A 17,380-nucleotide genomic window follows, 5' to 3' on the forward strand; every position below is an offset into this window, starting at 1 on the left:
AGCACCATGAGTAGGAAGACTCGCCTGGAAAAGAATGACAACCTCTCCTCCAGGTCTTGCAAACTGGTGGGCTCCATTTTGCCTGAGAAAGAGTTCCAGAACCAGATGAGACCCAGAGAACCAACGTGAGACATGGTACGAGCAGCCGTGGTAAGTGCATTCTCTGGTGGAGAGAACACTGGTGTAGAAATTAAAGCTTCCAGTCTGCTGTTTTGACGTACCACTCCTTTTTGGAGATAGGAAGGTTTTCTCAGGATCTGTGGGATGTCTTGATAACCAGAGGGTCGAAACTGTGAAAAGATTTTAATGAACTTCAGGCTGTATTTATCACAGAACTGAAGTGCTAGAACAGGACAACAGTCTGGGAAATGAAAGACTGAGACTCTTGCAGCTAACTGTACTAGATCCCAGTTATGGAGATTAAAATAATAAAAATAATTGCAATTCTCAATTTCTGGAAAGAAGCTACTACTCCTGACATGAGTTTCTCTTGGTGGTGGTGATGATGCTGAAGGGAAGAACTTTAGTGGGGGTGCAGATCCTGAGAGAAGACCACCGATTCTGTTGGTGGGCACGTGGGACATGCAGGTATGTAATCTTGTAAATCTAGATATTTCCCCAGCATGTTGGCCGGGATGCCCATGCAGCCAGATGCAATTTGGAACTTCCAAGAAAGACACAAGTCTTATCGGTTCAGAGTGAGGATAGAAGAGTTTCCTAGTGTTTATTTATATATATATATATATAATTTTTTTTTGCCACTCCTTAACTTGAAAGAGTTTGGCCAAGCATCTTCCTACTTGTGTTCTTCTTGTATTGTCCTCTTTCCTATTGTGTGATAGTTGGGAGGGTTAACTTTGGAGTTCTTAATTATGTGTGATCTGAACCTGTGGTATGAAGATTCCACAGATGTCCTAATCCAAAACCCACTGAATGGGAACCTGTTGACTTCAGTAGTCTTTGGATTAGGCCCAAGTCTGTAAAGTCTTCACCTCCCTGGTGCCATTGTGGCTCAGGAACATTGGTGTGGCCAGGGGAATTTCCTTGTATTTCACTTATCCCTGGTTGCCATATCAGCCCCTTAGGGCTGTCAGCAGTAAGCAGACTGGCCCAGCGTAGAGTTGGCAGTGGATCAGAGGAATGTAAAGGCCACCTTTTCACCTCCCATTTCTGAACTGTTGTGCACTCCTTGGCTGGAACTGAGGATCTTGACCTCTGAATTTATATAGTGTCTTTCATATAAGATTCTCAAAATATTTAAAAAATATTAATGAATGGAGTCTCACAACACTTCAGTACAGTGGGAAGAATTCTTACTCCATTTTACAATGTGTAAATTGAGGCACACATATCTAAAGTTGCTCACTGAAAGTCACAGAATGAGCCTGTGGCAAAGCCAGGACTAGAACCCAAGGCTTAGTCCTAGTGCTGTGTTCTGACCAAGAGACTATGCTCCCTCCCTCAGCCTGGTTCATAGAGCACATTACTTACTATTCTCTCTCAAAAAAGCTCAGTATCTAAAACTCTAGTGTTGTTACATATTGTATTCTTAGTGGCTTCGTTTTAATCACTCGTGTGTACATATTCATTTAAACATAAAATGGTAGGCAGAGAAAAATAATGTACTACCGTATATATTTATATAGAATGACAACTGCTATGGATAGCTGCTGAAGTTACACTTAAGCAAGGCAAAAACAATACATGTGCATATATAAAAGGAATAGGCAGAAACCATTTTATAAGAAAAACTATTTTAAAAAAGTAAAATGTCACATTACTGTTTAAAGCCAATAAGACAGTAATAGATTAGGAAATCAGTGATCTAATATGTATTTATGTATACTTAACAGTAAAACATTCTTTTTATAATGCCCATAGAATCAGTATTTATTCATTAATGTTTGTACTGCGCTGTGAAAATGCAGAGAGCTATATAAGTACTGCATTATATTTATTACATTCAGATGTGAAATAATTGACTAAGTCTTTTCTTAGTAACAGTTTTACGTTCAGCAGAATGAAAGGGTTAAATAAAATTTAACAGGATTAATAAAGAAAAATGTACTGTATGTAGAATTTTCAAGGTACCATTTCACTTGCAATAGACAGGAACTGAAGGTGACAGCCTTATTTCAGAAAACAAGTAGTCAGCACCAACTCAGCAGTGTTAGCAGTTCTCCATGTTGGATATGAGCCAGATTTAATTTGGACCCTGTGTATAAATGTTAGATGCCTGAAACAGCATCCAACTGGGGAAGATGTCTCTGTCTTTTTGCTTATAAAGGGATACTAGGCACAGCTTCTCTTTGTCATCAATATTATTTATCTTATCAACTCTGAGTACCAGCTGCTTCTCATCTTTTATGGAAGAATAGATTTCAGATCTGGCCACACTGAGTCTCCTCTCTTCTGCTTTTTTTTGAAACCACAGTAAGAAACAATACATGTCTGAATACTGATTGCATACTTAATGATCCTGATCCTGAGTCGTCCTGTTGACTATATTTGGAACAGGATTAGGCCCTGAATAGTATTCACAACAGATTTTCCATTAGTAAGCTTCCAGTGTGTGGAAACGGTCAGTTTGATCATATCAAAACTGCATATGATTTACTTCTGATAGCCTAAGCTCTGTTACTGTCTGTACCTGTTGTGTCTGCTAGCTTGTCACCAGACAGTGGAATGAGTTTGACCAATTAGCACATTTGGTGTTTAGACTTGTTTTGTGCTACGACCCAAAGAGCAATTGTAGAACCAAATGTTAGTACTTTTGAGGTCAATTTTGAGGACCAGTGTTTGACCCACTGTGCATGGCCAGGAAGTCTGTCAGGCCTGGTCTACACTAGGCGTTTATGTCGAATTTAGCGCCGTTACATCGAATTAACCCTGCACCCGTCCACACTGCGATGCTATTTAGTTCGACATAGAGGTCTCTTTAATTCGACTTCTGTACTCCTCCCCGACGAGGGGAGTAGCACTAAATTCGACATGGCCATGTCGAATTAGGCTAGGTGTGGATGGAAATCGACGCTAATAGCTCCGGGAGCTATCCCACAGTGCACCACTCTGTTGACGCTCTGGACAGCAGTACGAGCTCGGATGCTCTGACCAGCCACACAGGAAAAGCCCCGGGAAAATTTGAATTTGAATTCCTTTTCCTGTCTGGCCAGTTTGAATCTCATTTCCTGTCTGGACATCGTGGTGAGCTCAGCAGCACTGGCAAGGATGCAGAGCTCTCCTGCAGTGATGGCCGTGCAATCTCAGAATAGAAAGAGGGCCCCAGCATGGACTGATCGGGAAGTCTTGGATCTCATCGCTGTGTGGGGCGATGAGTCCGTGCTTTCCGAGCTGCGCTCCAAGAAACGGAATGCAAAGATCTATGAGAAGATCTCTAAAGACATGTCAGAGAGAGGATACAGCTGGGATGCAACGCAGTGCCGCGTGAAAATCAAGGAGCTGAGACAAGGCTACCAGAAGACCAAAGAGGCAAACGGACGCTCCGGATCCCATCCCCAGACATCCCGTTTCTACGAGGCACTGCATTCCATCCTCGGTGCGGCCGCCACCAATACCCCACCACTGACCGTGGACTCTGAGGATGGGATATTGTCCACGGCCGGTTCCTCGGACATGTTAGGGGACGGGGAAGATGAGGAAGGAGATGAGGAGGACGAGGCAGTCGGCAGCGCTCACAACGCTGATTTCCCCGACAGCCAGGATCTCTTCATCACCCTTACAGAGATCCCCTACTAACCGTCCCCAGCCGTTACCCCGGACACAGAATCTGGGGAAGGATCAGCCAGTAAGTGTTGTAAACATATAAACATTTATTTTTAACAGAACTGGAATTTTAACAATTAAAAGAATGGGTTGTTCATGATTACTTTGCCCTAGGCGCTTAACGGTTCAGTCATGGGCAGTGCAAGTTTTGAAAAAAAATCTAGCAATGTCCGGTTTTGCATGATTGTCCTGCCCAAGCCGCTCTACTGTTTAGTCCCTGCTACTGCAGCTACAGTAAAATGCGGTCTATATATCCGGGGATAGAGCAGAAATCCTCCTGGGACATCTCGATGAAGCTCTCCTGGAGGTAATTGGAAAGCCGTTGCATGAGGTTCCTGGGGAGAGCGGCCTTATTGGGTCCTCCGTAGTACGACACGTTGCCGCGCCACGAGACAATCAAGTACTCGGGAATCATTGCTTTGCACAGCAGGGCGGCATACGGCCCTGGTCTTTGGAGGCTTTCCCGGAGCATTCTCTTTCTCGTTGTCAGAGATCCTCATCAGGGTGATGTCGCTCATGGTGACCTGCTTTGAATTAGGTAGGGGAATGTTAGTGTTGGGACTGCTTTCCCGTTCCTTTACAGAACTGTAACCGCTGGTTTGCAGCCACGCGGTGGAGGCGGGAGAGGGGCAGGCTACAGGGATCGTTCCCGGGGACAGCCGCGAGGGGGTGGGACAGGGGCAGAGTTCCTGCTTGCCGGATTGCTGGCAGCAGGGACTGACATTGCTTTCAATGTGAAACGAGGCCAGTGCTAATATTAAAGTTTTAAGCTGCCACAAGTCTACGGCTTACCATGTCTGCCTGCAACAGAAATTCCGTTGTGCTGCCCCGCTTCTCAAATGTGCTGTGCAAGACCCCAGGCACTGAATGCGAAGGCCGAGAATTCGACCTTGTGCTGAGTGCGCATGTGATAGGTGCTGTGCATGGTCTTGTTCACAGAGAAAGACTATGTTCTTTGTTCACAACTACATTTATCTTTCTGAGGAATTCACTCCCTTTTTCCCATTCCCACAGCCACATCTGCGACTGTCTCACAACCTAGCCTGGCATCACACTCCCAGAGGCTAGCGCAGATTAGGCGTAGGAAGAAGAGGACACGGGAGGACATGTTCTCGGAGCTTATGGCCTCCTCCCGAGCCCAGGCAGCACAGCAGACCCAGTGGCGGGAGAACTTGTCCCAAATGCACCAAGCAAACATGGATCGGGAGGAGAGGTGGCGGCAGGAAGACCAGCAGGCGACTCAAACGCTGCTTGGACTACTGAGGGAGCAAACGGACACGCTCCGGCGCCTTGTGGATGTTCTGCAGGAACGGAGGCAGGAGGACAGAGCCCCGCTGCAGTCTATCTCTAACCGCCCTCCCCCGCCACCAAGTCCCATACCCACCTCACCCAAAGTCCAAAGAAGGAGGGGCGGCAGAGTCCGTGGTAACTCTCACTCCACCCCTGCAGAGAGCACTAGTAGCAGAAGGCTCTCATTCCCCAAAATTTGAAAAGTTTTTTCCTTCCCGCCTGACACAAGCCCCCGTCCAAGTTTCACCTCCCAGTTCCATGTGTAGTTGATATAAAAAATACGTTTTTGTTAACTACTGTTTCCATCATGTTCTTTTGGAGGAGGAGGGGAAAGGCGGTTGGTAATTGGACAGGATACATACATACCTTTGGCAGGGTACATAGGCGGGGGCAGGTACAGCAGCAGGGCACATACACAGTGCAGTTACTAGTTACCCTGGTCAGTCTGGGAGGTGGTTTTCGTGTTATGTGGTGGTGGGTGGGTTGCTCTGTGACTTTGTGGCGGGGGAGGGCAGTTACAGATCGTAAGCGGCGGACCTTATGCAGGATCACAGAGCCACACAGCAGGAGATCTGTAACCGTCCTCCCCCTGCCACAAAGTCACATAGCCCCCCCATACACACAGTCCCGATCAGGAGGGGTGACAGGCTCCGTTGAAAGAAGCAGCCCACCACAGCGGAGCCTGTCAATCCTTGAGTTTAGAAGCTTCATTTGCGTCACTACACTACACCCCCTCCCCAACACAGTCTGCGTCCCAGTTTTAAAACATTCCCGCGAAAACAGTAGTAAAGAAAACGGTGTTCATTAACAAAGTAGAAGTGATTTTATTTCGAAACGTGTGTTGGAAGGGGATAAAGGGGGTATGTAACTGGAGAGGATAGTCAACATTAACTGGGTAAAGACACGGGGGCAGGTTCAGCTTCTCTGTACACAAACTTAAAAGTCACAGGTTACCCTGCTCACTCAGGAACCTAGCTTTCAAAGCCTCCCGGATGCACAGCGCGTCCCGCTGGTCTCTTCTAATCGCCCGGCTGTCTGGCTATAAGCCAGGCTATTTGCCTCAACCTCCCACCCCGCCATAAAGGTCTCCCCCTTGCTCTCACAGAGATTGTGGAGCACACAGCAAGCTGCTATAACAATGGGGATATTGGTTTCGCTGAGATCACAGCGAGTCAGTAAGCTTCTCCATCTCCCCTTGAGATGGCCAAAAGCACACTCCACCACCATTCTGCACTTGCTCAGCCGGTAGTTGAAGAGTTCTTTTTCACTGTCCAGGGCGCCAGTATAGGGCTTCATGAGCCAGGGCATTAGCGGGTAGGCTGGGTCCCCAAGGATGACTATAGGCATCTCCACATCCCCAACAGTTATTTTGTGGTCCGGGAAGTAAATACCTTGCTGCAGCCGTCTAAACAGACCAGAGTTCCTGAAAACACGAGCGTCATGAACCTTGCCCGGCCATCCGACGTAGATGTTGGTAAAACGTCCCCTGTGGTCCACCAGTGCTTGCAGCACCATGGAAAAGTAGCCCTTTCTGTTAATGTACTGGCTGGCCTGGTGGTCCGGTGCCAGGATAGGGATGTGAGTTCCATCTATGGCCCCACCGCAGTTTGGGAATCCCATCGCTGCGAAGCCATCTATGATCTCCTCCACGTTTCCCAGGGTCACTGTCTTTGGCAGCAGTACATCAACTATTGCCTTGGCTACTTGCATCACAACAACCCCCACGGTAGATTTGCCCACCCCAAACTGGTTCGCGACTGACCGGTAGCTGTCTGGCGTTGCAAGCTTCCAGAGGGCTATCGCCACTCGCTTCTGGACAGTCAGGGCTGCTCGCATCCGAGTGTCATTGCGCTTCAGGGCAGGGGACAGCAACTCACAAAGTTCCAGGAAAGTTCCCTTCCGCATGCAAAAGTTTCGCAGCCACTGGGATTCATCCCAGACCTGCAGCACTATGCGATCCCACCACTCAGTGCTTGTTTCCCGTGCCCAGAATCGCCGTTCCACGGCATCAACATGACCCATTGCCACCGTGATGTCCTCGGCACTGGGTCCCGTGCTTTCTGAGAGGTCTGTGCTACTCTCAGACTTCAGGCCCTCACCGCGGTGCCGTAGCCTCCTCGCCTGACTTATCTGCATCTGCCTCAGGGAAAGGTGTATGATAAGCTGCGAGGCATTGAGAGCGGCCACAAATGTAGCGATGGTCGCAGCGTGCTCCATGCTCGCAGTGCTGTGGCGTCCGCGCTGTCACTGACTAGAAAAGTGCGCGAACTGATTTCCCGCCGGCGCTTTCAGGGAGGGAGGGCGGGAGTGATGGACGGATGACGACAGTTACCCAAAAGCACCCTGGACACATTTTTTTTATCCAGAAGGCTTTTGGAGCTACCCCCAGAATTCCAATGGGCAGCGGGGACTGCGGGAACTGTGGGATAGCTGACCACAGTGCACCGCTTCGAATGTCGACGCTTTCACCATTAGTGTGGACTCACAAAGTTGAATTACTGTCCTTAGTGTGGACACACACGTTCGACTTTGCAATATCGATTCCAAAAATTCGATTTAAGTAAAATCGAACTACTCTCGTAGTGTAGACATGGCCTCAGGTGAGCCAAATGAAAGACCTTCTCTGACCAAGTCAGTAGGAGCTGTGCGGGCTCTGTCTCAGCTGGAAGTTGCTCTTTATATATCGTACAGAACTTTATTATTCTTTGCAAGTGTTGAAACTCCCATGCTGTCAGGTGGTGGGGTCAAGGTACACAATGGAGGGCATAGTTTCTCAACCAGGGGGTCATGACCATATGGCTAGATCAGTGGTTCCCAAACTTTAACAACCTGTGAACCCCTTTCATTAAAATGTCAAGTCTCGCGAACCTCCTCCTAAAAATGAATATTTCCAGGGATTTTCTCCTTTACCTGAGTATAAATAAAAGCAGTGATCTTAGAAATATAAAATTTGTTTTTATGACATGCTTATTACACACTATTTATTATTAATTATTTATTTATCATTACAGTATTTTTATTACATTATGAAAACGGCAACACTTTTCCAAGATTTCACTTTTGTAGCTTGTAACACTTTGAATGAGCCTGTTATAAGACAAGGATCCTATGTTTCATCAAGGAATATCAGATGTGAAACAGCATGAAGGTATTTAAGAAGCCAACTCAAAGAGTTCCTCCTACACAAGCATTCAGGTCTTGAGCAGTCCAGGCAAACAACACACGTTACAACAACGCTTAAATTTGTTCTTCATAATACTTTTAAAAACAACACTAGCTGCCTATTTAATTTTAATAACAGCAAAAAATATCCACCTCCCCTTTCCATTTCTTATAAAGAGTCTTGAAGTTTAAATCTCAGTGTGATAGAGATGCTTGCTTTGATCTGCTTAGCTCTGGGAAGTCCAGGTGCTCCAGGCTGCTGGGCCTGTGCTGCCCAGGGTCCCTAGGGACAGCTCTGGCTGCCATTAGGGAATTTTTTCTCAAGAACCCCCTGTAACATTTCGTGAACCCCCAGGGGTTCATGAACCCCAGTTTGGGAACCACTAGGCTAGATGGATGAGGGGGTTCCGAAACCATGGGATGGGAATTAAAGAATAAAGAAAAATGAACAGAAGCTGTGACCTATCCCTGACTTCTACTAAAAATATCTGTGACAAAATGGGGATCTGCGGGTCCACACGCTGCCTGTAGCTGCATGGCAGCTAGGAGCTCCGGGGGCCCCTACCGCAAGTTGAGTGTCAGGGCTCCAGGGTCCTTTTCCACTCTCCACCATATACATTACACAATTTTAGGCTATCCTAGACTTACCAAGTGTAATTTATACCACCTTATACCTGAATGTTATTCTCTGTACTAGGTGGGGCTGGTCAAAAATGGAAATATTTTTCCATTAAAATTTTTTTAAAAAATTCTTTAAAAAAAAAAAATTCCTGAAATTTTCTGATTTTTTCCAATAACATTATTCAAAATCAATAATCTTGGATTTTTCCACTGGAAGAAAGGGAGGGGGAGAAGAGAAGCTGTCAGAAAAACCAAAAGCCAAGAAGTTTTCATTTTAATTTGAATCCAACTATGTTATATTGTTTAACTGAAAACTGGAAAATTTCAAATGATACAAAAAATTTTGCACAAAAAAAATGTATAATTTGAAAAGACATTTTTGTCAAAAATTTCAACTAGCCATAGTAATGAGAATGAATTTACAGGTTTAGAGGCTGGAATAGTGTTTGTAGCAGAAAGAGCAGCTGATGGGAGGTTTTCCTTTAAAACAAGCGATGGCCTATTTTTCCTGCTTTTGGATACTTGGTGTGTACATCTTACTTCCTTAAACCTACTTACACCCAATTACCAACATGTAACTTACTCCACTTTACATATTACCTCAGAATTTTCCCCTTTGTTTAAAAAACAACAACACTTCTTTAAGCATGAAACTTTGCAGTTGAATAGTCTGCATTGTGGCTTAATCCCAACAGTGAGGGGATTTTGCATCATGCATGTATTTTAATAACACAATGGTGTGGTGTTAGAATTCAGGCTGCAACTCTATCCCTATCTTTCCTTGTATGTATACTTCCGTCACACATTTCTTAGTATTTTATGTGTATGTGAGAATTGTGGAGTTCAGGTTGGTTTAGGAGATCAGGTTGTGGTCAAGTTTGGCTCAGTCAAACTTGACCACAGGGCACGATTAAAGATGAATGAGTGTGGGTCTGTGACTCTGCTGGAGACTGAAGTCAATACTGAAACAGGGACCTGATTTTTTCTGGGAGAATAAAAAGAGTCATAGGAATCTAAGAGGAAATTCACTGAGGGGAGATTTTGAAAAGAAAGCTTTTTTATTTTCATCTTTTGTTTCCTAGGATTATTTGTTGAGCATCATCAGTGTGCTTGGCACTGTATGGAGCAAAGAGGGGACATAGATTGTAAGGTCTTTGAGTTCAGAGCCTAAGTAGACAAACAAGCAATATAAAACAATACATACATACATACAGTGACCCACTTCCTCAAAAGATAGAGGCATCACAGTATGGGTCAAGGTGCTGATATATTTTATCATAGAGGGCAAGACCATCATGATATGCTGCCAAGTATCTTAAAATTGTTTCAGCCTATTAGATTTCACTATACGACATTACTAATTTGAATGAAGTAAATAGGTTGTGAAGTATTTAATATGATGGATCAAATTCATCCCTGATGTAATTCCTGTTGACTTTGGTGGAGTTATACGAGGGAGTAATCTAACCCAAGATATCAAGGGAAAACCCCTCAAAAATAGGGCTAAAATTTCTGGAAGTAATAGCTACTTTGGGGTGCTTGAGATGTTTGCATATATATCCAAAAGCAGGAACTGAAAGTATATTCACAGATAGGTAGGGTTACCATACGTCCGGATTTTCCCAGACATGTCTGGCTTTTTGGGCTCCAAATCCTCGTCCGGGGGGAAATCCCAAAAAGCCAGACATGTCCGGGAAAATCGGGACATGCAGGGCCGGTGGTGCGGGGCCGGGGACCGGCAGTGCTGGGTGGGCTGGGGCCGGCACCCCAGGGCCCGAGCCGACCCAGGCTGGAGACGCCAGGGGGGGCCAGGCTGGGCCGCGCCTCCTCCCCCTCCCCCTTACCTGCTTCAGGCTTCCCGCGAATCAAATGTTCGCGGGAAGCAGGGGAGGGGGCGGAGTTGGGGAGGGGACTTTGGGGAAGGGGTGGAGTTGGGGCGTGGGCGGGGTCGGGGCCCCGTGGAGTGTCCTCCTTTTGGACACTCAAAATATGGTAACCCTAAGATAGGGAATGTCAGCATGGGATCGTGATTGAAACACGGTAGAAAAGTGAGTATTAGTAAATAATGATTGACGATTATATAATATTTTTCATGCAAAATTTCCCAAAGCATACCTGTGAGTATTGAAAATCTCCATTTAGGGAGAAAAGTAGGGACATGTTTTTTAATTCCACTGAAATGCCTTGGATACAGAGAACTTTTTGAGGAGACAGCTTGGAAAAATGGCAAATTTATTGCTTAAAAATAAATACAGTGACTCTACATTTTAAGTAGGGACAGTCGGCATGAAGCGTTCTGACAGTCTGATGCATAAATTACATATGCAGCAGTCATTTTCACCCATTCATGACACTTACCTCTGGGATGGAAAATGGCAGCCATTTAATAGTGCAGAGCTATAACTTAGCATAATTTAGGACAGGAAGTGAAGAGTATTTTAATCAACTAAAATGCAAGGGACATTTTGGAAGGCAGAATGTAACCGTCTGATTGAAATTTAGCCAAGTCATGATGATAACCAGTCATTTTGAGGAACTGAAGTGTAAAAAGAGGAACAGATATTCATGTGCTTTATGCTACAAAAGGAGCAATCATAATAAAGGAAGAAAGCAATACAATTCAGAATAAACTAGATAGTTTAAGAACCTGCAGTTCAGTATAGAGAAAATATGAAATAAAAACGAAGGATTGGGGAATGTCATCTGTGGAAAATATTGTCAAACAGTGCATGGTGCTTAAGAGCAATAAGACCAAAACCTATTCAGGGATACATAAATAAAGTTATTAAATTGGAGGTAATTTGGAAGATTATAGCATGGATACTAGAAAGCTATTAAGCCATTGTGAAATGTAAGGACAAGCAGATATCCCTACAAACTGGAGAAGGGCTCTGCATATGAGAAATGATATCCAGACTTCTTGCTACTGAGAGTAGTTACTATGCTGGATAAACAAAACAGATTAGCCATGAGAATAATTGGTGTATGTAGCGTTTGTTTGTTTGTTGTTTTTAAAGAAGTACTTTATTGGAAGCAAAACTGCTAACTGAGATGGGGTGGCTTTCCTTCTGTTTTGCATTTTTCTTGTGTTATTGTGTTGAACTACAGGCATGTCTTCACTAACAACGTTAAAGTGTGGGCTGTGGCAGCACTGCTGCGGCAGAACTTTAATATGGCTGTGTAGTCGCAGCATAACGCTGGGAGAGAGCTATAAAAAAAACAGCGCTATAAAAAAACCACCTCCATGGGTGGAGTGGCTCTCAGCACTGGTGCACTGTCTACACTGGCACTTTATAGTGCTGAAACTTGCAGCGATCAGGGGGGTGTTTTTTCACACCCCTGAGCGAGAAGGTTGCAGCGCTGTAAAGTGCCAGTGTAGACAAGCCTTAAGTGAACTCTCTATTTTGCTGATCCTGGTAGTTCTAAGATAATACAGGATAATGATGATGCATAATTGGAATCATACCAACTCTGAAACAATGAAACGTGGAGCACATGTTCTAAGCGTGTCATATGTTTTTTATTGCGAAAAACCCTTAGAGATTATACAAAATTATTGGTAAGGTTTATTCAGCCATTCTACAACCATGCCAGTTAGAACAAGGACCACCATCAGAGTGAAAACAAAGGTACTCTTAGGACACCCAAATTTGAAGTTTTTGGTCGTTTTACAGATACACCGCTACCTCGATATAACATGACCCGATATAACATTAATTCGGATATAACGCGGTAAAGCAGTGCTCCGGGGGGGGGGGCGGGGCTGCGCTGCGCACTCTGGTGGATCAAAGCAAGTTTGATATAACGCGGTTTCACCTATAACACGGTCAGATTTTTTGGCTCCCGAGGACAGTGTTATATTGAGGTAGAGGTGTATTTTACAGACATCTGTGTTCATTTACAGACATTCTGAGTGATATTTGTGTATTTTAAAGGTGTAGGATTTGTGTAAAGAAAGTGTAACAATGTTTTTGGGCATTAGGTCAACTTTACTCCACTTTACTGACTCATACATTCAACCTTTGTAAACATTTTTGTTTGCAAATTATGACCAGCAAAGTTTAGTTTTTAGCAAATTAATATTTAAAATAGATCATTTCCCCCATTTTATAACTCAAAAACAGTGTAGCATGTATTTTGTGTATAGGCTTGGGTTTTGTGCACCACATTGTGTTAGTTTGTAACTCCTGAAAATAGTGATTTATAATTGAAATGCCAATACTTAGCCATGATGACACAAACAATCTTAATATAATAAGCAACACTACATTATGAGGTTCACAGGCTTAGGAATGATGGGCCTTATTCACTGCTGCATTACTCTATTTTTATGCAGTTGTCACTCCATTGGTTGCTGTAAAACTGGAGAAACTGGAATAATGCAATGAGGAATCAATCCCATGTATGTAGCTTAATTGTTACTTTCTACATTTAGCTGAGTTTGAAGAATTTTAGTGCTAGCATAATAGAGAAGTTAATAATATAAACTGTAACTGGGCACAATGTGGATACTCTTCCCTGTTCCCTCCCTGGGCAGATCTGGTCGTGAACCTCATCCCTCACATACCATGCACCCCTCTTTTAATGAAGTCCTGGGCCTCTCCTGAGTACAAACTTATGCTTTATTGCATAGTGCTTCTTCTGAAATGGGCAAATGTATAGACAGTGAAGGCTAAGTAAAGGGTACAGTAACTCCTCACTTAACATTGTAGTTATGTTCCTGAAAAATGCGACTTTAGGCAAAACCATGTTTAGCGAATCCAATTTCCCCATAAGAATTAATGTAAATGAAGGGATTAGGTTCCAGGGAAATTTTTTTTACCAGACAAAAGACTATATTATATTTTATATATATATATCACACACACACACAGAGTATACGTTCTTCTTCGAGTGCTTGCTCATATCCATTCCATTAGGTGTGTGCGCGCCGCGTGCACGATCGTCGGAAGATTTTCTACCCTAGCAACACCGGCGGGTCGGCTGTGGAGCCCCCTAGAGTGGCGCCTTCATGGCGCTGAATATATACCCCAGCCGACCCGGCGCCCCCTCAGTTCCTTCTTACCGCCCCTGACGGTCGTTGGAACTGTGGAGCGCTGCTTAGCTGTTCTCCACTCTCCCTAGCTTAGTTAGTCATTCGCAGTTATAGTTATAGTTGTAGTTCTAGTGTTTATAGTTAAATAGTTAAATAGTTTAAAGTTGTTTTAGTTGTTATTGTAGTTTGGGGATTAAGGGGGTCGTCTCCCCCTTTCTCCCCCGGCCGCGGGGCCGGGCTCATGCCCAACGCTCCCGGCTTCAAGCAGTGCGCCTCCTGCGCTAAGCCTATGCCCACGAGCGACCCGCACGACTCCTGTCTGAAGTGCCTGGGAGAGTCCCATCAAACAGATAAGTGCAAGATCTGTAAGGCCTTCAGACCAAGGACCAAGAAGGAGCGGGACTTTCGGCTCCGGCAACTCCTGATGGAGGCGGCACTTAGTCCGGACGCTCCATCTACAAGCCAGGCCCCGGCAGCTAGCGCCTCGGTGCGCAGTGCCCCGGCGGCACCGGCCATGCCGACCACGCGAGTGGCGTCGGACAAGCCTCCCCGGCACCGGACCTCGTCGGCACCGCAAGTACAGCAAGTGCCTCGGCGCCGGTCATTATCCCCGGGGCATAAAAAAGCCCATAAGACGGGGACCTCCGTGCCGAAGACGCCGGCTCCCCCAGTGCCGGGGGTAGAGCCGCGTCCACCGGTGGAGCACCGGAAACAGGTGCCTCCAGCACCGTCGACTCCGGCGCCGAGGCCGTTGAGTCCGGTGCAGATAGCGTCTCCACCGAGGCCGGCGGTGATACAGTGCCTCCCGTCGACTCCAGAGACCTTCGCGGCGGCGAGAGACTTAATAGCTCTCACGGAGCCGGCACCGCCCCAACCACCGGCACCGACGGCACCGTTGACTCGCCCGGTCCAGTCGAGGGGGAAACCTGCCTTGATGCGCCCTCCATCGCAAGGGCTGGAACCTCGGCACCGATCCAGGTCCCGAAGCAGGTCCCCACGCCGCTCGCAGTCCCGGCGCCGAATATCGCCTCGGCACCGGTCGTACTCGCGGCCAAGATCTTCTTCACGGCACCGCTCTACGTCTCGGCACCGCTATGATCGTCGGCACCGATCAACGTCGAGACGTAGTTCTCGGCACCGCTACGGTCGACGCTCGACGTCGAGAGGCCGCTCCCGGCACCGGGCATACTCCAGGTCCTCGTCGAGGTCCAGATCCGACTCCCGGCACCGACGAGGTCATCGGCACCGGTCGCGGTCCTGGCACCGATCGCCGGCACCGCGTAGAGATAGATCATCTCCGGACCGGCACCGTGCGGCACCGCAGCCCACGGGAATCGTCTCGACGCTCTCGGCACCGCCGTGGCCATCGAGATCGGTGTCCCGCTCCTCGGAGGACCTCTCGAGATCGGCATACCCCCCTCAGGGGCAAGCCGAGGAACAGGACTTGGGACATTGGCAGGACACGACAGAGGACCATTCTCATGGCCCATCTCACTGGTCGTTTTGGACCCCGTGGGCGTACCATCAGGCGCAAGGGGCTCCAATTGCTTCGACCTCTCGCTCCGGTCACTCCGTCAGAAGGGCCCCGGAGTCCACCATTTCTCGGCCTCCGCCAGGGGGCATGGAGGCTTCTGTGTCCGCACCACCTGACGCCCTGGACCCAGGCGCAGGTGATGCTCCGGCCCAGGAACAGGGAGACCAGGACCAGCCCTTGGATCCTATTCCACCGGAGGCATCTTCCTCTTCTTCTCCGGATGAGGCAGTGGCGGGCACATCGTGCACAGGCCCACCTCCAATAGATCTTCGGGCTCACCAGGATCTTCTGCGCAGGATGGCCCGTAATATGGACCTGCAGGCGGAGGAGATAGTGGAGGTGCACGACCCGATCGTGAATATCCTCGGAGCGGATGCCCCATCGAGGGTGGCGTTACCCCTGATCCGCACGATACAGGCCAATGCTTCTACGATATGGCAGACTCCTGCCTCTATCCCACCCACAGCGAGAGGGGTGGAAAGGAAATACTTTGTCCCGTCTAAAGACTACGGGTACTTGTATACCCACCCCCAGCCGTGTTCACTGGTGGTGGCATCAGTGAACGCAAGGGAGCGCCACGGTCAGCAGGCCGCAGCGCCCAAATCAAAGGAGGCTAAGCGCCTCGATTTATTCGGCCGTAAAGTTTACTCAGCCGGAGGGCTGCAACTTAGAGCGGCTAACCAGCAGGCGCTCTTGAGCCGCTATAGCTTTAACTCCTGGAACTCTATGGCGAAGTTTAAGGAGTTGGTTCCCCAAGAGTCCAGAGAGGAGTTTGGAGCCCTGGTAGAGGAGGGTAAGAAGGTGGCTCGGACCTCCTTACAGGCCTCCTTAGACATAGCGGACTCTGCTGCGAGAACCCTGGCCTCAGGTATCGCTATGCGGAGGATCTCCTGGCTCCAGGTCTCGGGTCTGCCTCAGGAACTGCAGCAAACCCTGCAGGATCTACCCTTCGAAGGTCAAGGGTTGTTTTCAGAAAAGACGGACTCTCGCCTGCAGAGCCTCAAGGACTCCAGGACGATCATGCGTTCCTTGGGGATGCATGTTGTGGGCCCTCAGCGCAGGCCATTTAGACCGCAGCCTCAGCGCTTCTACCCCCCCCGCCTCGTCAGAGACAGGACTCGGCCCGGAGGCGAGGGCGAGGTGGTAGAAGAAGGTGGACCGGCCCTCAACCTGGTCAGAACCAGGGGCCACCTAGACCACCTTCAGGCCCCAGGCAGAACTTTTGAAGGTGCGGTCGAGGACGGCGCCCCAGTCATCCCCCAGGATCCAGCCCCCTCCTTTCGGGATCGCCTTTCCCATTTCCACCGTGCCTGGTCCCTTATAACCTCGGACCGTTGGGTCCTTCGCACGGTGGAGAGGGGATACGCTATCCAGTTTTCTTCAATTCCCCCCTCCTCCCGCCCTTCCCCGTCCCTCTTCAGGGACCCTTCTCACGAGCAACTTCTTATACAGGAAGTTTCCACGCTCCTTGCTATGGGGGCCATAGAGGAGGTTCCAGTGGAGTTAAGGGGCAGGGGATTCTATTCCCGTTACTTCCTCATTCCCAAGTCCAAAGGAGGTCTGCGACCTATCTTGGACTTGCGCGAACTCAACAAATTCGTAGTAAAGTTGAAGTTCCGCATGGTCTCTTTGGGGGCCATTATCCCTTCCCTCGATCCTGGAGACTGGTTCGCCGCCCTCGACATGAAAGACGCATACTTTCACATTGCAATTTACCCGCCTCACAGACGCTTCCTGCGATTCGTGGTAAGCAGGGTGCACTACCAATTTGCAGTCCTTCCCTTCGGCCTATCCTCGGCCCCACGGGTGTTCACGAAATGTATGGCTGTCGTGGCAGCGTACCTTCGTCGGCAAGGGATACAGGTGTTCCCGTACCTAGACGACTGGCTGGTACGCGGTCGCACCAAAGAACAAGTTCGAGATCACGTCCACATAATAGTGCACACATTCAACAA

The 17,380-nt window shown here is 47.6% G+C and overlaps 1 protein-coding gene across 4 annotated transcripts in view; it reads left to right on the plus strand.

The window, feature by feature from the left end:
* The window catches only part of MAP3K7CL (MAP3K7 C-terminal like), an 88,809-nt gene that overhangs the window by 5,404 nt on the left and 66,025 nt on the right, over positions 1-17,380 (plus strand). For 2 of the 4 annotated variants that reach the window (XM_005283890.5, XM_065576746.1), the window contains exon 2: positions 3-150. In XM_005283890.5, coding sequence (XP_005283947.1) covers positions 133-150 — 18 coding nt within the window. In that variant the 5' untranslated portion in view covers positions 3-132. Of the gene's footprint in view, positions 1-2; positions 151-171; positions 589-17,380 lie in introns of those variants that run through there. The other 2 variants (XM_005283891.5, XM_042855751.2) reach the window with 2 other exon arrangements.

Source organism: Chrysemys picta, chromosome 1, assembly GCF_011386835.1.
Source record: "Chrysemys picta bellii isolate R12L10 chromosome 1, ASM1138683v2, whole genome shotgun sequence".
Taxonomy (NCBI): domain Eukaryota; kingdom Metazoa; phylum Chordata; order Testudines; family Emydidae; genus Chrysemys; species Chrysemys picta.